Below are 21,578 nucleotides of genomic sequence, written 5' to 3'. Positions count from 1 at the left end.
CTTGTTTATATGACAAAGAAGATATCTTTTAGATATGTACATTATAAAGAGTTGAGGTTATTAGCTCCTTTTGAGAATAGTTGTGTTCTGCAGTGAATAAATAATGAGTTTCCCCCAAAGGAATTGTTTTTTTTTTCCCTCAAGTAAAGCTTCGATGCTGAAAGGCTCCTCTTGGCAATCTGTTTATAGCTCTTCTCACAATGAAGTGTAGAGAATTGAAGATTAATTCCATTGAAATCATAAATGCACTGCAGTCTGTAGATTATCAGTTAGTCAAGATAAACACCACTGATTACCCCTGAATTATGCATATAAATATTTACAACATCCTGGGTAATGAATTCATAAAAATAAATAATAATTATAATAATAGAGACCTAGTACTCAAATTTCCATATATTTCTCAAATCCTGAAAGGAATATTTTTCAGTGGATTAATACTATGGTATAATTTAACAGGGGTGAGAACTATTTGCATTGCAGCGTTAGCCACATTTATTTCTTTTTAGGTTTGAGAACATTTAAATTTAGATGTCAACCATTTGTTTTCTAGAGAAATTTCCACATATTTTTATATCCTTGTTACAGGGCCCTTCAACATATTCATAGAGTAATAGTTTGAAATATACAGAATTACATTTTTTAAATATTTTATAAATTTCAGAAACAATTTTAAATTAATGACTAAAATATTTACAATTAAAGATATGTCGTCCCCCCCCCCCCCCCCCCGCCCCGCCACCAATTAGGGTTGTATCCTGTTAAACTGTTCAGATAAATAGAAATATTTGACTCAGATGCCTAAGAAAATATTCTCACATACTGTCTTGAAGGAATATAAATTGAACTGCACTTTATCTCTCCTGTTGCAATCTTTCATTTAATAACAGTTCTAACTTTTCAGCTGGAATTTCTTAGAGATTCTATGAAAATGCCATTGTTATTTGTGGTTCACACCTGAAATATGAAGCTGTTTTCGAAGGAGAATGAGATGTTTATGGTAGATAAGACTTGCTGACTAATAGTTGTTGGAAACTTTCCATTTGTCAAATTGTTATGTAGATGATCATATATTAGATCTAGCTGAGAGGAGAGCCAAAACCCGAGGAATCTGAAATAACACTTCGTTGGCAAATGGTGTGTTTTTAGGAATAAGAGCTGGTTGTGAAGAATACAGAAACATCGTATGATTTGTTCTAGTTATGTCAATTAGCAGTTGATCCAAGGGGTACAGCCCTGTAAGTCTTCATGGAGAACTCTGATTCTGCCACTTCACCTTGGGGCTCAATGCCAGTTCAGTTCTCCATCTTCTAGACGTATTTCCCTTTCCTTCACGTCCTTTTCCCCTTATCCTCCCATTCCCTGTCTTTCCCCATACTCAAAAAGTGATTTGGGCTAGGGGTTGTGGTGGGTGATTCATGTGCCCATTCCTGCTGCTTTAACACAAAACCCAAAAGCCATGACAGTGAGAAAAATACAGCAATAACAGTGAGGTTCCAAGATTTGCATTGTGAATAAGAAGCTATTAATAATAGTTATATTTGTTCCTTTTGTCAAAGGTGTCTTCCTTTTTGATAAGATGACATTTTGCTATTTTTAACAGGATTAAGCTTAGATATGATGCTTTTGAACATCAGATTGGCCAGTGTTTGTTCTTATATGGGCCTTTGAATCTTGATCAGTTTACAAGTACCTGCTCCTCTCCTGTTCGATAATGGCAGAAGACTGCCTGCAGAGACTTGACCTTGGAGCTGGTATAGGAGACACACTAGTTGGTAGAGTGGTTAGAAAGCCTAAGAAGTTCAGACCCTGACACCTCCATTTCTCAGCCACGTGACTGTTAGCTAATTATTTAACCTGTTTGTGTTTCAGTTTCTTCATCTTTTATTTGGAGATATTTAATGGTGCCTGCTGAATAGGATTGTAAAGGCTTAAAAGAGCAAATACATGAGAAGCACTTAGAATAATACTTAGCATTACATTATAGGATAACAAATGTTAGTTGTCATTATGTGTCCAAAGTCAAATTATTGATGGAAATAAAATGTATACTCTGATTATACATCAGTATATTTGGAAGTCACATTCATGATTCAGAATTTTGGCAGTTACTTGTTTAGAATTATTTAACATTGAGTAAATGTATCTTCTACAGTACCTTAGATTTCAAATCTGAAAATAATATTAGTTAATATTGTTTGATAAAATGTACAGCTATCAAATCCTGGGAACCAGGACAAAGTATTTTAAGAATATTTCTTCTGCTCTTGCTATTTAAATGAGATGTAGAAATGCAAGAGTTCCCATATTTATCAGTCTTGATTCTTCCATTTTACGAAAGCTAAACTCACATGTTACTACTAGGAAGTAGGTATAGTACTTGTTTTTAATGCTGTTACCACTCCAAATGTATATAAATATTTAATAGTATATTCCTTCCTGAGTGAAAGTCTCTCAGTCGTGTCCGACTCTTTGCGACCCCATAGACTTATACAGTCCATGGAATTCTCCAGGCCAGAATACTGGAGTGGGTAGCTTTTCCCTTCTCCAGGGGATCTTCCCAACCCAGGGATCGAACCCAGGTCTCCCGCATTGCAGGTGGATTCTTTACCAGCTGAGCTATTAGGGAAGCCCAATTCCTTCCTGATATTTACATAATTAGATAACTTTTGGCAAAACCTTTTAAAATGTGCCTGTATCATTGCTTGTTCCTGTGAAAGATTTCTTCTTTGAAAAATTTGGAAGCTTCTTGTAATTCTAATAATATCAAAAGATCATACCCAGTATTTTGTTATATCATTGTTTAGTTTTAAAATTGTGTGTTGGTAGGCTGAATATCAAGTATATTTTGATTTATAATATCCTTCATGTTTAACACATACTGAATAACTTAAAATTAGTCTGGAAACAATGGTAATTAAATATGAAGACTTGTACAGGAGGGTGGCCACTGGCATTTCTAATTAACCTTGAGTTTTTCATTGTAGATGGTATCAAATTGATAGAACACTGATGTAGGAAATCCTGTACATGTAGCTCTCTCCTAACTATGAATATGGTTATTTCTGAAAAATTTTATCAAAATATCTCATTTTTCACCATTAATCATTAATATTGAATAATTACAGCATGTTCCCTAGCGTTGAAATCAGCTGAAGATGCAGAGTGGCTTTTCTTGGATGCTTAAATATTAAAAATCATTTCAACTTTCCTTTCAAACTATTGTTTTGATGGTACTTTATATTTTTGGCAACATGTAGTTTCCTTTCCTGGGATCATTCCAGATTGCTCAGAATTGTCTTCATTAAATTTATTGGAACACAGATTTTTCTAAATGACATTTTAATAATTGCTGCAAATAAGCAGAGAAGAACCAGGAGGTTGTAGTAGGGTTTTTGTGGGTTTTTTGTTTTTCTGATTGTTTGTTTTGAGGTTTTAAAATTTTGTTTTGTTTTGGCTTTTTGTTTCTTTTTTTTGGTCCAAGATTCAGATGAGAATGGTTTAATATATCCTGCCTTTTCTCCACCTAAATTGGTGAAGGACCCCCATTTCCTTGAGATACATAGAGACTAATGATATAGGATGCTTAGACTAGAAGATGTATACTTTCTAAAAGTAAAATAACTTGAAACCGCAGATGGCTGTTCCCAGCTGGGATAAGTTTGTATTCTAGACCACAGAGGTCTCTTATTAAAGATTTCTGAGAATGAAGATTTTAATCTTGTTGTTCAGCCATATATTTCAGATTGTATAACCTTGAGATCCAGAAATTTTCCTTTATCATTCATCACTTACTGTGTTTTCTGTGTTCGAGGTCTCCTTTTGTTACAAATCTGAAGTTTAAAAGATGCGTCAGAAAGTATAAAAATAGGAAGTGCCCACAAAATTCACATTAACAGTTGTAGAACATATTGGTCCTTGAATGCCTAAAATACAGTGCCTGAAATGGTGAGAGGAAGAAAGAAAGTGGGATAATTTAAGAATCTGACACTCTTCTTACCTTCCACAAAGCTCAAATCAGACACTTTTCTTGGATCTAAATCCTTTAGGTCTTAGGGTCTAACTGGCACTGAGCCAGATAGAGAAGAAATAGAAGATAAGGGGAATGGACAGAAAAGCAAGAACATGGATGAAAGAACAGATTATTCGTTGTGATTACTAGGTATAAGCATCTAAGGAGGTTTTGCAAAAGGTTGTATAGCTTTTGCCTTATCATCCTTGCCCCGAAAGGCTTGGCTAAGTATATCCTGAGTATTGTAAGCCTGAATAAGTAATATTTTTGATACCTTAGTACATTATATTAAGCCCTTCATATGGAACTTAATTCCCTGGTGGCTCAAGTGGTAAAGAATCTACCTGCAGTGCAGGTGACCCGGGTTCAATCCCTGGGTTGGGAATATCCCCTAGAGAAGGGAAGGGCCTGGAGAATTCCATGGACAGAGGAGGCTGATGGGCTACAGTCCATGGGGTTGTAAAGAGTCAGATATGACTGAAGAGCTAATACATGGGACTTAATTACATTTTCACATGCTGTATTTTATTTTTTTTTATTTTATTTATTTATATTTAATCAGTGGAAAATTGGTTTACAATTTTGTGTTGGTTTCTGCTGTACAACAACATGAATCAGTCATAATTATATATATATCCCCTCCTGAGCCTTCCTCCCCTTCCCCCATCCCACCCTGCTTAGGTCATCACAGAGCACCAGGCTGGGCTCCTTGTGTTATTTAGCAGCTCCCCACTATCTATCTGTTTCACACATGATAGTGTATATATGTCAATGCCACTTTCTTAATTCATCTCACCCTCACGTTCCCCTGCTGTGCCCACAGTCTAGGTGGGCACAAACCTCTACTAGGTTCTTCAGTACCATTTTTCTAGATTCTGTGTGTGTGCATTTATGTACGACTTTTATTTTTCTCTTTTTGACTTATTTCACTCTTTATAAGAGGCTCTGGGTTCATTCACCTCACTGCAACTGACTCAGATCATTCCTTTTTATGGCTGCATAACATTTCACTATATAAATGTACCACAACTTCTTCATCCATTAGTCTGTGTCCATGGACATCTGGGTTGCATCTGTGTTCTGGCTGTTGTAAATATTGCTGCAGTGAACATTGGGGTTTACGTGTCTTTTAGAATTGTGATTTTCTCAGGGTATATGCCCAGTAGTGGGATTGTTGGGTCGTATGGTAGACTTATTCCTAGTTTTTTAAGGAATCTCCATACTGTTTTCCATGATGGCTGTATCAGTTTACATTACCACCAACAGTGTAGGGGAGTTCTCTTTTTTCCACATCCTCTTCAGCATTTATTGTTTGTAGAGTTTTTGATGATGGCCATTCTGACTGGTGTGAGGTGGTACCTCATTGAAGTTTTGATTTGCATTTCTCTAGTAATGAGCGATGTTCAGCATCTTTTCATGTGTTTATTGGCCATCTGAATGTCTTCGTTGGAGAAGTTTCTGCCCATGTGTTTGGCTGGGTTGTTTGTCTTTCTGCTACTGAGCTATATGAGCTGCTTATAGATTTTGGAGGTTAGCCCTTTGTCAGTTGCTTCATTTACAATTATTTTCTCCCCTTCTGAGAGTTGTCTTTTCATCTTGTTTATAGTTTCCTTTGCTGTGCAAAAGCTTTTAAGTTTTATGAGGTCCAGTTTGTTTATTTTTGTTTTCATTTCCATTAGAAGGTGGGTCAGAGAGAATCTGGCTGGGATTTATGTCAAAGCAGGAGTGTACTGCCTGTCATATGCTATATTTTAATATGGTTTTTACACATTTTCCTGGAATGGGTTTAATTTTTAAATGATTTATGAGTGTGTATGCACTTTAAATGTGTGTAAACACTTTCACTTCATATTTCTCTAAGCATTGAATCACTATTTTTTCCCTTCTGAATATTGATGTTTTTGTTTGGCGTTACATAGGAAGATTCTGAATAATCAAGATATTAATAAAACAATTCCAATTTAAGATTTAAAAAATATAGCAAGTTCTTACACCATTTGAGAGGTATATAGTAAATAAAACAAGGCGGGTAGTGACAAGGTACAATAAACTGGTTCATGTCAGAAAAGAATTCCTTGTTTTTAGACAGATCCAGATGGCAAAAATCTTACTTCTTTCCCCAAACCAAGATTTTATACCAAATGTTTTTATTATAACACGTTTTATTCTTATATTACATTTAAGTAAAAGGCATAAACTCTGCCCATATTCAAAATTGTCTGTGACAAAGCTGGGCTTGAAAGATGAACACATCTGGATTTGGGGAAATGTATGCAAATATGGCTATAGGTGGCAGAAGTTTATATGTTTCCTCCTTAGGATTAGATAGATAGATAGATAGATATACACTTTAAACTTTAGGCTGGACATAGAAAAATATCATGGCATGTTGAATTTGTATGTGACCTAACTTGTTATGAAATAAAAATAAAAGCATATTCTACCCATAAATGCATAGTTTTCTTAAGAAAAATTCCTGTTTATAGTTTGAATATTTAAAATTTTAATACAGCATAAAAAGATGAAGACATTTGATTTGTTCCTTCCTGAAATATTATAGCAGAATGTCACTGTTGTTTACTAGAAAATCACTTATCAGAGAATTCACTTTGGAGACAATGTAGTTCATTATAGCAAAATTTAATTTAATTTAATTTTGCTGTTGCTGTTCAGTCGCTAGTTGTGTCCAGGCTCCACTGCCCTTCACTATCTCCTGGAGTTTGCTCAGACTCATGTCCACTGAGTCAGTGATGCCATCTGTGCTCTAGTGCTTCAGTCGTGTTTGACTCTCTGCAATGCCATGGCTGTAGCCATGCTCCTCTGTCCGGGATTTTCCTGGCAAGAATTCTGGTGTGGGTTGCCATGTCCTCTTACAGGGCATCCTCCTGACACAGGGATCAAACCCCTGTCTCTTGTGTCTCCTGAATTACAACCAGATTTTTCGCCACTGAGCCATGGGAGAATCCCTGTGCTGTCTAACCATCTCATATCCATATTTCTATGAAAATTGGCCTTCATTTAATATGCAAATAATTATTCTTTCCACTCATATATGTTCATTCTCACATGTAGTTCTATGAAAGGTGTGTTTTTTATTCTCTGATTAAGTACTTAGTGAAGTGAGAAAAGACTAAAATTTGGCTTCCTCTAAAATGCTTAGGTTTGTTTCAAAATAATCAGCCCAGTCAAAGGGTTTGAAGGGGTTAGTTATTTGATGTCAAATAATTGTTTGATTGACTTATTACCTTGTTTTTCAGCTGCTCTTTTGACACCTTAATCTGCTTCAGTACAGAGATCATATTTTCTGAGGCCAGGAACATATTTGGTGTTAAGTGTATTTGTGAATTGATTTAGGAACAACCTTAGTGTAACTCAAGCAGTCATAACACACTCCTTAGTTACCCCAAGGAAGGTATATTTAGACTTGTTTAGTAAGCAGAGGTGGTAATGTTTAATCAAGTAAGCAAATATAAGTATGAAATAGTTTGCCTTTAAACCCACTTGGCAGTAGAAAGAGTCAAATGGAAAACTAGCTGACTACTCTTACCCTGTTTGTCTTACGCACTAGTTAAGCGGAATGCCTCTCAGACAATGATTGATTAAAGGAAAAGAAACATTTTTCTTTCCTAAAGTCGTAATGGAGACTCTGAAGTATAAGAGTACATTATGAATCAGTGATAGAATCCTTGTCCCTTGCTGTGATATTTTAGGCCTCACAGCATTTTTAAGAAGGCACAAAACGTGGAGAAATCATACATTGTGTTAGTAGGAGGAAATAGATCATGGAAGTAAAACTTATCCTGCCCTTTCCCTAAAGCTTCAAGTCATTTGAAGTGTGAGACAGAAAATGAAACTTTGAAAATCCGAAGTAAATGGATTTTATTTTCTAGATGTTTTTGTAGAGGCTCTTTTTCATTTTTCTAGTATTTCTCCTGTCCATGAACTTTACTGGGTGTGTATCCTAGGCAGAGTGCATTATAGCTCCATATTTTACAATTTAAAGATCCTTGGGAATTCCCTGGTAATCCGGTGGTTAGGATTCTGCTCTTTCGCTGCTGTGGCTTTGGGTTCCATCTCTGGTCAGGGAACTAAGATACCACGAACTGTGTGGTGCAGCCAAAAATTTTTTTCTTAATTTTATTAAAAAGAAAGATACTTGTCCTTAATGACAAAATGTAAGTAGGAGTCGGATAGGTGTCCTGTTCTGTTCTTTCTTACTACGTCATGCTAAGTTGCTTTAGTCCTGTCTGACTCTTTGTGACCCCTTGGACCCCTGCCAGGCTCCTCTGTCCATAAAATTCTCCAGGCAAGAATACTGGAGTGGGTTGCCATGGCAGGGGAGTCTCTTACTTTTCTTCTTTTAAATTCAGTTTTTGTTATCCTAATACTTTCTGCAACTTTTTTTTTTCTTTTTGGTCATTGCATTCTTAGTCCTGTGATGTTGCTTTACTTAGTATGTCAGTCCATACTTAATATGGGTGTTTCCACGTATTATTAGTCTCAGCGTTAATATCTCGTTCAAGGAGTGGTTCTCTCTTGAGAGAGACTGGGACCATGCTTCCAGTCTCAAAGCTAGGAGAAGGGGAGATCTACCTGTCTGATTCCATCTCTGAACTCAAGGAGCCCAGAAGACAAGGGCTGTCCTGTAAGGTAGTATCAGCGTTTTTGTTTGTTTGTTTGTTTTTTTGATAGAAGTTTCTACCCCAGTTTCTCTTAACGTCTCCTCTTATTACCCATTTAAAACCTCACAATTAGACTGCTTGCAGAGAATGATTTTGTGCAAATGGACTTGCTTTTGGATCCTTAGGTGAGTCCTGTTTTTTGTCATCTGTAACAGCTACTGCGACAGTGGAGCTTGGACTTCTACCTTAAACCGAAAAGTCTTAGAGAGTTCACAGAACTCCTGAAGGAGTTCACAGTTTGAATGGGGGTATTCAAAGGCCCTAACAGTTTATGTTAATTCTACATGTGCAGTTTCCTGGAGAGTGAGTCCATAGCATACAGGGGTGTCTCTGACCCTCCACAGCTGAAGAGTTGTTTATATGCCCTGTACAGAGCCAGAAAATATTCTGAAAATAGCAAAAAGATCTGAAAACTCTGGCTATAGAGAAATACTGTTTCATGAATAGAGAATACATTGAATTAGATGAGAAGAGCTGGTGTAAAGGAGCCATTGTCACAAGATCAACAAAGGTTTGTTATCCCTGTGGAATAGCTGCCTTGAAGCTAATTCCCAAGCGAGCACCCTCGGGTGGTTTTTAGAGGAATCCTCTGGGCTCTTTTGCATTGTATTGACACTGAAGCCAAGAGATGAACACTTCTCAGAATGTAGATGTGTTGTGGTATATTTCCAGGTCAGTTTGCCTCGAAAACTATGTTGCTGTCATGTTGGAGAAATAACACGTAACAGAAATGATGAATTTGGAGAATGTACCTTTAACCTGTGACCAAGACAATTAGTCATGTCACCTTCACTCACCTCAGATTCCTTTTATGTGTATTGGGCATTCAGCAGATGTCTAGCCTCTGAGTAAAATCCAGGGACTTAAGGGAGTTTGAGGTTTACTGTTTATTAGATTTATTACATATTTAGATTAACCTGTTATTTAAATTATTTCAGTAACACAGTTACTAACATTTCGGTTATTTTGGTAACAAAGTGATGAATGTTTTCATGTTAGTTTTTAAAATATAAAATTTAAATAATTTGTATTCGAATGATTACAGGCCTCATATGCCTAGTGTACAACAGAAGTTTATAATGTTTAATTCTAAAAAAGTAACTTTTGGGAGCGGGTGGGGAAGGCTGTAGGCTATAGCAAAGTCTGCCTGGAAGAAGTATTTCTTGGAGGAGACTCTGTACCAATCATGACACTTTTTATCCATTTTTAGGGCGTTTTAAAAACTTGTAAAACAGTCTTTTTTGTGTATAAAATAATCCTTTATTCCCAAGGATGCTGGATTTTTGTCTTGCTACAGAATTATAGAAAAATAGAAAAAATGAAAGGTACAGTCTGAAAAGAATCCAAACTAAATTCAAATTGATTTTTAAAGTTACATTAAAAAGAATAACACTTCACTGTCAATTTGAAAAACCTTAAAATGTCATGTCATTACTCCCTAAACAACATATTTTAGAAATAGAAACCAAACAATAGATTTCAGTCATAGTAATGTAACATCCTCTCAGGCAAGCCTGATACAGTGCTAGTTGCTAAACCAAAGCAGAAAGGCACTGAAGCAGGTCACTTGCAATATTCACTGGCAGGTGAGGAGTTTGTTATGATACTTGCTTTCCAACTTTTTGTTTTCAAACTTGAAATCTAAATCTGCAAAGACATTCTTGCTTGATCAAACATTCTTTTGCCTTGCTTTGGAAATGTCTAATTGTATAAACCAATGCTGTCAGGAGTTTGTAATTCTAAACTTTGAACCATTAGATAGGCTGTTGTCCTCAGTTGACTAGCTGTTTATCTTACAGATTTGACTCTTTACTGGACATGTCCTCTTTGAACTTATTTAGATAATTATTATCTACTGTTCAGGCCTGAAAAGAAGATCAAATAACAATGGTGTAATATTCAGGATTATTTATATTTCATGTAAAGCAAGAGGGGTTGTACATCTCTGGTAGAAATCTCAGAAAGAGAACTCTATTTGGTAACAATATGGAGTTTTGAGATGTGATCTGCATTTGTGTTGCAATTTGGAAGACCAACAGCTTAAGGTTTTTTAAAAATGAATTGTAGTAAATTTATATATACATGCTTTTTTTTCCCCAAGAATGTATCTCCTTCTTGTATTTAGACCTTTCTTAGATTAAGTTCTTTAAAAAATGTTGTTGCCTTAAATAAGTTAAGACATCCTCTAGTTCCCTTTGAGGGCAGAGAGAATGCCCATAGGGGAGGAAGAAAGGAATTGAGAGGGCTAGTACTCTCATGTATTTTTCTCTTTTTCTTTTTTAAATTTTCTTGGCTGAACCTCATGGCATGTGGGATCTAGCTCCCTGACCAGGATTTGAAACGCCAGGTCTTAAGCATTGGACCTCCAGGGAAGTCCTTCTCATGTACTTTTTAATGTTTTAGTTCAGGTCTTTCATAATTAAAATACCCTCCTCTTTCTTAACAAATACTCTTTCATCTTAATTATACTCAATTAAAATCTTCATCAGTTTCCATGGTATTAAATCATACTAATTCTGGATAATCAATGGTAAATAGTATTAATGCATTAATTAAATAGTCTATTCAATGTCTTTTCCACATAAAGATCATTCTACCCTCAACTAATGAAGGAATATATATTATACTTCAAAATTTTCATCAGTCATAGGATGATTTCATTTTATTTATAATGAATCAAGTCACATCATGATAGACTGATCCTTTGGAAAAAAGACAAATTTTAAATGGCACTTGCTTTTTAGAGTGATATTGAAATGCATACATCTGGGAACTGCATGATAGAATTTCTACAAAACATTAATATTTATCTTGTGGGTCACCACCTGAAGACTAATAGCACTACGTCCTGAATTCTTGTCATGGACTATGTTAGTAAAACAGTAATAAAAGTGATAGAGTAGTTCACTATTTTATATCCTGTGGCTGGTTATGGTCATCTGGCTGGAGTCTAACCCATATTAATCCCCTGAGTAAACAGTCAGGAACATTCAATGATGTACTTAAAATACTTTTTAACATGTGGTATTTAGAGTGTTTAGAATGTCAAAGGATCCTTTGTAATGATCTTCCCCTTGAGTAGTTCAAAAGATATTTTTAAAGTTATGTTTCAAAGAGCACAGTGTTTGAAGACTTTCAGAAAATATAAATCTAGCAGAGTACTTGTCGGGAGGCGGGGCGGGGAAGCTCCGTTCTTGGGGGGAAAAAAATCATCCTGCACACTAAAATGATATATTAGTCAAATAACCTATGAAAAACTCAGGAAAACAGAGTATGTGTTCATTTTTGCTTAAGAAAAAGAACTTTTATTTTTTCACGAACAAGAGAATGCATTTGGTGCTCCCTTAGGGAGCTACATTCTTCTCCATAATTGTGTTTTTCACATTTTATGTTCAAATGGAAATGACTGAAGAGAAAGCATAACATGTTCATTTTTTTTCATAGAACATATTAAATCCTGTTTCTATGGCAACAACTTTTAATTGGCAAATCCCATTCTGTCAGTACTCTCAAGCTTATTTTTCTAGGGTACATTGAATTGTTGAAAGTGCTTCACAAAATAAAAGTTAGATTTGGCATTGTTCTTTGGCATTGAAGATGCTCATGGTCAAGATTTATTTTATTAAATGATTTAGCTATAATATATGTGAGCTTCCCTGGTGGCTCAGTGGTAAAGAATCTGTCTGCCATGCAGGAAACACGGGTTCAAGCCCTGGGTCGGGAAGATTCCCTGGAGAAGGAAATGACAACCCACTCCAGTATTCTTGCCTGGAACATCCCATGGACAGAGGAGTCTGGCGGGCTACAGTCCATAGGGTTGCAGAGAGTTGGACATGACTTAGTGACTAAATAGCAGCAACAATACTTGCATAATAGGTTGCTGTAGAGATAATAACATTTATCTCAACACTCCGTTGTGTGTCAAAAAACCTGCCAAGGATTGATACAGACACGCAGGCTTACAAACTAAGACTAGCAACTTGAGTTATTTCACATGGCTGAAGTAGTCAGCTATCTTACCTGACTGAACAAACAAAGTTTGAAAAAAAATATTTAAATCCTTTTGGGCTAGTTTCAAACTTTTAAAACTGTGTATCTGTGGTTCCTTATGGCCTTGACTTTAATAGTATGGAGTAGATTGATTTATTAGAAACAAACATAGTTTGCAGCTTGCTTCTCATAAATTTTATCTCTCGAATCAATGTGGTACAGAATTTTGAACCAGGTATTTGCTAAGTTGGATTCGACTACTGCAGTGTTATAAAAATAGATTAAGTAAACAGACACAGCAGGCCAATGCAGCTTGGATTTTGAACTCTTCCGAGACCCAGTATAACTTGAATAGTTGATAGGTCTAGAGAGAAAGAAATATGAATCCCTAAGGTAATTTTAATATTATATGATAAAGGAAGAACTATTTTATTGCAAAGGATCAGGTGCTGTATCTATTATAATTATTTCAGGGAGATTTATCCAAAAGCTTCAATTTTTAAGGCTATTCTAGTCTGCTGTGTATTTTTTTCTGGCTTTGCTATTTTTATATCACTGCAGTAGCATAACCCTGCACCAAGCTCAAGACGCCAGTGCAGTTGGTGTTGACTGTGAAAACTGTTATTAAACGAAAGCTAGCAAAAGCAAATCCTTGGAAAGAGAGAACTTGTCTACACTGAAGACTCACAATATTAAATTTGTCTTCTAAATATTAAAATTTGTAAAGAGTAAATGATACTGTGTATCTCCTCCTTCAAAGCTGTGACTTCATATAGTTAAGAACTAAAATATGTTTAGTCATTCTTTTTAATTATTCTCCACTATTGCAGATTTTCTGTGAAAGTGTTCCTTTCTCGTGTACGATCTTTGTCTCTTTAATTTGTTCTTATTGCATTTTTGGTTAACAAATGACTTTGTTCTTTTCTTCAGAAGTCTCAGAAAGCATTTATGTCTGAATGGTTCAACCTTATCTTGTTAAAGTGCCAGTCTGCCCTTCTTATCTCCATATGTTCCCTGAGCGTTATGATTCTCGTAATGTAATGTAAATTACATTTATATAGGAAACAAATTAGGAATGTTTGCTATCTGTCTTTATGTATAGTCAGTTCAGTTCAGTCGCTCAGTTGTGTCCGAACTGCAGCACGCCAGGCCTCCCTGTCCATCACCAACTCCCAGAGTCCACCCAAACTCAAGTCCATTGAGTTGGTGATGCCATCCAACCATCTCATCCTCTGTTGTCCCCTTCTCCTCCTGCCATTAATCTTTCCCAGCATCAGGGTCTTTTCAAATGAGTCAGCTCTTCACATCAGGTGGCCAAAGTATTGGAGTTTTAGCTTCAACATCATTCCTTCCAATGAACACCCAGGACTGATCTCCTTTAGAATGGACTGGTTGGATCTCCTTGTAGTCCAAGAGACTCTCAAGAGTCTTCTTCAACACCACAGTTCAAAAGCATCAATCCTTCGGCGCTCAGCTTTCTTTATAGTCCAACTCCCACATCCATATATGACCACTAGAAAACCCGTAGCCTTGACTAGACGGACCTTTGTTGACAAAGTAACGTCTCTGCTCTTTACTATGCTGTCTAGGTTGGTCACAACTTTCCTTCCAAGGAGTAAGCGTCTTTTAATTTCATGGCTGCAATCACCATCTGCAGTGATTTTGGAGCCCAGAAAAATAAAGTCAGCCACCATTTCCACTGTTTCCCTATCTATTTGCCATGAAGTGATGGGACCGGATGCCATGATCTTTGTTTTCCGAATGTTGAGCTTTAAGCCAACTTTTTCCCTCTCCTCTTTCACTTTCATCAAGAGGCTTTTTAGTTCCTCCTCACTTTCTGCCATAAGGGTGGTATCATCTGCATATCTGAGGTTATTGATATTTCTCCCGGCAATCTTGATTCCAGCTTGTGCTTCTTCCAGCCCAGCATTTCTCATGATGTACTCTGCATATAAATTAAATAAGCAGGGTGACAATATGTGTGTAAATATACACATACATGCTTTGTGGATAGATTTGACTGTATCACATTTGTCTCTAGTAACCTAAGAAAAGGGTATTATTAATTTATATAAAGAGTGATAAATCAGCTACCAAGGCCATTCCATAAACAGAAAAATAGATATTAGGTGGCCTACAGTTCCCTGTATGATGCCAAGTTCTTTGAACCACATGCCTTGAACACTGTTTTATGGGCCAACTGGATTTCAGTAGACCCTATATATTCTTATAGTGTTTTAAGTATTTGGGAATAGTCCCAAAGATTGATGACATGTAATTGTTGGTGTTCATGCTTGGGAGGAACTGTAAGTCACTGTGCCCTAAGTGGGCTTGGTGCCTCAGCTGGAGAGGATACCCAATCGGCTACCCACCTCAGTATGTCCCTGTTGACTTCACATACAGAGTGGTTCTGATGAAGTGGGGCATTTGTATGTTTGGGGACTTACAGTGGTCTAGAGGACACAGTTGTGCTTTGAAGTATCAAAGGTCTTTTCTTATCAGGGATGTACAAATAGAATTTTTAAAGTGGAAGAAATCTAACAAAGATTAGTTATCATTTTCAGATCTTCAGCTCTTTTAATTCCAAAAGTCCCAGTCTCATAATTGAATGAAGGAATATTCTTCTGTTGCCTTTCAATTCCTGTACTAAGAGCATCTGCCTTGGTCACGAGTGCTTCTGATTTGCAGTTCAGTTCTTATGTCTGCCTACTTGCAGCCAGTCCAGGGTTTATGACTTTGAAGATATATAACTAGATACTCTATGGGAAATGGTAGGACAGAGGAGACACAGAATTTTCTGGGAAAACGCCAATGATTCTGGTTCTAGGACCTACCAGTTGAAAGTTAGAGCTGGAATTCCTGGGTTGGGAAGATCCCCTGGAGAAGGAAATGGCTACCTACTCCAATGTTTTTGCCTGGAGAATTCCACGGACAGAGGAGGCTGGCGGGCTACAGTCCCTGTGGTCACAAAGAGTTGGACACAACTAAACGACTAACACTTTTGTTGTTGTTTAGAGACTAATTTACTTTTATTCAATCCTTCCAAGTTCACTTGAAGTATTTCATAGATCTTGAAAGGGATTTTAATCTCCATATATGCTGTTTTGTATATGTGGATATGGGTCTCCCTGGATATACACATACCCATATATATATATGTGAGTGTGTGTGTGTGTGTGTATATATATATATCTTCACTTCTCTTGTATGTATCTCTCTTTCTAGACACACTCAAACACACAAATGTTAATCAGTTTGAGATCACGTTTTTGGAAATAAAATGCCATACCTTCTTTCTTGTAGTGGAGAAGTACCCCCAAGTAGCAGGAACATGAATACTGGGATACTTGATTTGGGAAGGTATGTCTATAGGACACAGACAAGAATGGTCTTGTCCTGCAGTCTGGAGAGGCAGAGCACTTTGTAGAATGGCTCTCCTTAACAAAACAATGAACTGAGGCCCACTCCCACTTTGAAACACTGTCTGTCTCCTTTATCATTTTTAAAGGAACTTCACCATATAATATTATACATAAAGGTGATCTTTCTTAGAGAAATTTAAACCTTTCCTAGAATGGATAATGACAGCCCCAAGTTTGAAGTGTGAAGTCTTCACAGCTAGGAGGAGATGTGTTATGTAACTGCTTCAGCTACCCTTCACAGATTTCTGACATTGCCCTTCACATTCCTGACTGTCCCACATTTCCATTTTTTCTTCCAGTTTCTTATACCTGTACACCTTCCTTCTTCTGACCTTATCATTAGGATTTGCAAACTTGGTTCATACAATTTGCCTGAAAATCACATGGGGAAGCCAAATGCCTCTTACAACTCCAGAAGACTTTTGGGGGAGGAAAGCTGACCATATTCGGGGGCTTAATTTTGTATATTTCCTTATCCTTGGTGTGTCTACCTTCTGCCTGCAATGGTTTTGTTTGCACAGCATTTTGCTAAACATATGCCAGGCATTATTGCAGTGCTGCTTCCTATACCAAACACCTTGGCATAATTCAAGATGAAAAACAGAATGTATGTGAGAGATGAAAAAATCAGATTTGATTACTGAAGTGCTGACATCCAAATTGGTAGCAGTGAGAAGTAACACATTTGCCTCAGGCATGCCTATCTGTGTGTCTCTCCCCCTCCTACTCCAAGTCACAGGGAAGCCCATTTAAACATTCTTAGGAATGCTTTCCAATTTTACTTTGGTGGGAAAGGCTGAGTTTTCAAGGAATTTGTAATAAAGTATTGGCATTCTCTTATGCTTCTGTCATTTGAATGAATCGCAAACTATTTTTGAGTTTCTTCTATTGAACATGGGTTATAAGTATAGGAAACATCATTAAGTCTTGTCATTTTGGAAAGGGAAATTTATATTATGGAGAGGCAGTTGAGATTTATAACTAGCCAGTCCTGGCATAAAGACTTCTTTTTTCTTCATATGATGCAACATAAACAGAGATATCAACAAGAGGTTCCTAAAGATAGGCCTTAAATTTTTAAAATACTTGAATGATACTGTATTCATATGAATATGTAATTCACTTCTTATTGCTCCGTAATGCTTCTGTTAAAAATTTCAGAGCATCTTTCTGAGAGCTAAAATTGATATGAGACCCAATGCAGTGGTGTTAATGGGGACAGAGTTCAACAAATTGAGCCTTTTGTACATATTTACATTTCGTGTGCTATTTCAAAACTCCAAAAATGAATGGAATGCTTTTGAAAATTGGCATACTTCTCCTACTTCTGCCTCTTTGAATAAACAACTGCCCCAGAATTTCTGTTTTTGTTAAGTAGCAACAAGAAATAAAAAACATTTGAAGTGTTAATCTTTAATTTTTGAATAATATATCTTTTTTTAGTATTTCTTCTTAACTGATTCCCTTCTATTTGGGGCACAGTTATATAATAGCCTTAATTGGGTGAGCTGTCATCTCAGGGTGGGAAAAATACACATGAAGAAAGAACATACATTATAAAAGTAGCCTTTCAGAATACTTTAGTGCTCTGCAATACAGTCACGTTCTTCTGAAAGGGAGCTACTCTCACTTTTTTTGCGATAAAGTAAGGGAAACTTCTTAAAAGATGCAAAAATATTCCTGAAATTCGTCTGAGTAGAAAATCCCAAAGCCCCCTTTTTTCTGTTTTTAACAGGAAACACGCCTTCACAGATGGTCTTTTGAATTTTCTAGCATGTTAATGCGGTATATAATTTATTTCCTTAGGTCCTAAGTTCTAGACTGGTCCTGTCTTATCTCTTTAATGATACCTCCCTCCTAAAAGGAATTTGCATCACTTGCTTAGATGCTGCAAGAAGATAATATAACTCCTCTATATAAACATTCCTGTCCTTCCCACCTAACACTTACTCGGCCATCTCCCCGTCTTAGGTCATCGCTCCCTCAAATCCCTTTTCCACTTGTGCCTGCGTACCTCTGAGGTCTGAGAAGGGAGCAACATGCATTCCCGCTAGAATTCACATAGAAGGTGCTTATGGCCCTTGCGTGGCTTTTAAATCTGTTATGCAGCTTAGAATCACAAATTATTTTGTGGCTACAATCTTATCTATCCTAGAGGAGTTTTTGATATCCAGAACTGATTCCAGATTCCAGAGTGCTGTTCTGTTGCCCGTTTCCTTTTTTATTTTTTTCAAATTATAGTTGATATACACTGCTTCCGGTATATAGCAGAGTGATTCAGTTTTATATATATATATACACACATACATATATATGTATATATATATGTATTCTTTTTCTATAATTTACCATTATAGATTATTGCAAGATATTGAATATAGTTCCCTGTGTTGTAACAGGAAGATCTTGTTGTTTATTTCATTTATAGTAGTGTGTATCTGTTAATCCCAAGTTTCTGATTTAGTCCTTCACCCCTCCTCGTTTGGTAACCATGTTTGTTTTCTACATCTGCGAGTCTGTTTCATAAAGAAGTTCATTTGTATCACTTTTTTTAGACTCCACATAGAAGTGATATCATATGTTATTTTTCTTTGACTTTACGTAGTATGATCATCTCTAGGTCCATCCTTGTTGCTGCAAACAGCATTATCTCATTCTTTTTTATGGCCAAGTAATATTGCATTGTTTATGCATCATGTGTATTCACACGTCTTCTTTATCCATTCATCTCTTGTTGGACATTCAGGTTGTGTGTCAGTATCCACAGCAGTGCTGCTTACAATGACCGAAACATAATACGGAGGCAACTCACCGTACTTTTAATGGGCATAGTAGTTGTAAGCCCTTTCATTTTCTGAGATTCTAACTGCCACAGAATGGTGGCAGTGAGCTAGAAGTCTCTGGAATCCTAGTGAACTAGTAGGTAAGAAAGCCACTGATGACTTACCTTCTCAAGAGAATGAATGGGGAGGTAGAGCATGAATCCTATCAGGGTTGAGAGAATGTCCTTCAACCCTTTTAGCCCAACTTTATATCTCTCTTAAGGATGCTTGCCTTGAAATTAGCTTCCACTCATTTCTCCTCCATCCAATTCTTTTTACTAATTAGAATTACATTTTGTCTTTCTTCTATCCTGTGTCATCTGGTATGATAGGTTAATAGACACCCAATGTGTATTTATTAATACTATAAAAATAGTATATTAGCAAAATTGTGGATATAGTTTCCTTTCCAATGTATGTGCAGTCATTGGCACAGTGAATTTGAATATTAAATATAGCTCTTTTCTTAAAAGAGTCATTTCTTAGCCTTTATGGGTATTATCCCTTATAATAGGAGGTATGAAATTATTTTAAATAATTTTTCTAAGAATTTCAATGGAAAATGGTGTCTAATTTATAGAGCTTTTCTAACAGTTATTGAGAGTAACCAATTTAGCGTGAATCTATTTTTAACACTGACATTCAGTTCATCCTACATGTGTTTAGAAGATGAACCTACAGCTTTTAAAAACCAAGATTATCAGCTAGATTTTCTTCATAATTTTCTCCAAAGTGAGAACCACTGAGACCTTTGTAGTGGTAACACAAATACTTTGGAGCAAAATTGAGCTTTTCCCAAAGGTCAACAGAAACAGCTTTGTTTATGATTTGCAAAATGTCATATTAATTTGTGTGAAATCCATAGTGTAACTAAATACATACTGTGGTGACAGTTAGAAGAAATCTGTTTGTACTTACATCCAGTGAAAAGAGTCCTCTAAAGATTGTTTTTTTCACTGCTTCATTTTAAATACCACTGACTATTTAAATTTGAACTTGATATTGTCTTAGTTCTAAACATAGCTGGCCAAATATGTTTATATAGTACATATGAATCAGGCAGATGAGTCTCTGTTGCTTTAATTGTTCTGTGACTTTGTACAACTTATTTAATATCACAGGATCTCTGAATCCTCATCAGCGTGAAATAGGTGGAGGTGGAGATTCCAGTACTCCCATCATAGAATTGTGGGGAGGACTATGGGAGATCTAGTCTTTCCTTTATTCAGCACTCTGACTCACTCCAGGCTCAGGGAAGCAAGGCCCTGCCCTCATGGATCTTGTATCCCTAGCGTTGTTTGTCAGTGAATAAGGAAACACATAAATAAGCAAGAGGATTGCAGGTATGACTAGTGCTGTGAAGAGAATAAACAGATGGAGCCTGGCTCTGGGAGGGCTTTAGTTGAGTTGGTTATGCCCACTGCCCTGTTTGTAAGAGCATAGACAATAAATGGCAAACTTTCTTCCCTTCATCATTCATTAAATTTCCTTACCTGGTATTTAACTCTTACGTTCATAATTTGTAAAAAGAAAAAAAAAAAGTGGATAAGTCATAGTTTTTATTTTGTGAGAAATGTTTTATTTTCATAAATCTAAGGCTGCAAAGCAGACTTCTTATTTCTTCAGGGTTAATAGAGTGACTTGGTACAGTTTCATTTCTTCATAGGGTAATATAAATTATTTTGAACTCGACTATCAAATAATAGTCTTGATGATCATTTAAGTCCAGTTTCTATTCTTCGCCACTTTGGTCTGCACTGTCTTTCACATCGGAGAAGGCAATGGCACCCTACTCCAGTACTCTTGTACCCTAACCCCACTCCAGTACTCTTGCCTGGAAAATCCCATGGAAGGAAGAGCCTGGTGGGCTGCAGTCCATGGGGTCGCGGAGAGTCGGACACGACTGAGCGACTTCACTTTCCCTTTTCACTTTCATGCATTGGAGAAGGAAATGGCAACCCACTCCAGTGTTCTTGCCTGGAGAATCCCAGGGATGGCGGAGCCTGGTGGGCTGCCGTCTGTAGGGTCGCACAGAGTCGGACACGACTGACGAGACTTAGCAGCAGCAGCAGCAGTCTTTCACATTTGTGTCCTAACTTGATGTTCTAGCCCACTTGAACAGTTTAGTGCAAATGTTTTGTCTTGTGTTGTTACAAACCCATGTACCCAGCAGTCACCACTTGGACTTAATGAGTGCAGTCTTTCTATATCCTTATGACATAGGCCATTTTCACTATGCAGGGTCTTCCTGAAATTCAGTCGGGTCTCAGCAAAGGTACTTGGTGGATGGGTTATCTTGGCTTTTTTGTAGATTTCTTAACCAGGCTTCCACTTAACTTTGTTAAGTTACTTCCACTTAACTTTGTTATTTCCACTTAACTTTGCCTTAACTCTCTCACTTTACCTCTCCTGAACAAAGCCTTCAATACCAGCCAGGTTAGTTTATCTACTGTCTTTTTTTTTTTTTTAATCTACTGTCTTTATAATGGCCTGAAGTTCCCATTTGGGTGGCATTGCTTGCTGCTGTTTTACTTAGCAGAACCTCGTGGCTTTTTGGATTCCTGAGAAGCCAAGTCTGCTATAAAGGACATAATCCTTAGACTTGGTAGCAGACCTGGATTTACATTTTATTTGCTCTTTCTGTGATCTT

General features: G+C 36.7%; 1 protein-coding gene across 28 annotated transcripts in view; it reads left to right on the top strand.

Moving 5' to 3' along the window:
- MBNL1 (muscleblind like splicing regulator 1) overlaps positions 1–21,578 on the top strand; it is a 222,293-nt gene that overhangs the window by 139,868 nt on the left and 60,847 nt on the right. Inside the window, exon 1 of one of the 28 annotated variants that reach the window (XM_027543309.1) lies at positions 8,552–8,662. The exons of the other annotated variants lie outside the window; for them this stretch is intronic. Coding sequence (XP_027399110.1) covers positions 8,567–8,662 — 96 coding nt within the window. The 5' untranslated portion in view covers positions 8,552–8,566. Of the gene's footprint in view, positions 1–8,551; positions 8,663–21,578 lie in introns of those variants that run through there. 28 annotated transcript variants of the gene reach the window in all.

The sequence above is a fragment of the Bos indicus x Bos taurus genome, chromosome 1, assembly GCF_003369695.1.
Source record: "Bos indicus x Bos taurus breed Angus x Brahman F1 hybrid chromosome 1, Bos_hybrid_MaternalHap_v2.0, whole genome shotgun sequence".
In the NCBI taxonomy this organism is placed as follows: Eukaryota; Metazoa; Chordata; class Mammalia; order Artiodactyla; family Bovidae; genus Bos; species Bos indicus x Bos taurus.
Note: the sequence above shows the minus strand (reverse complement) of the source record. Positions and strands in the feature narration are given on the sequence as shown.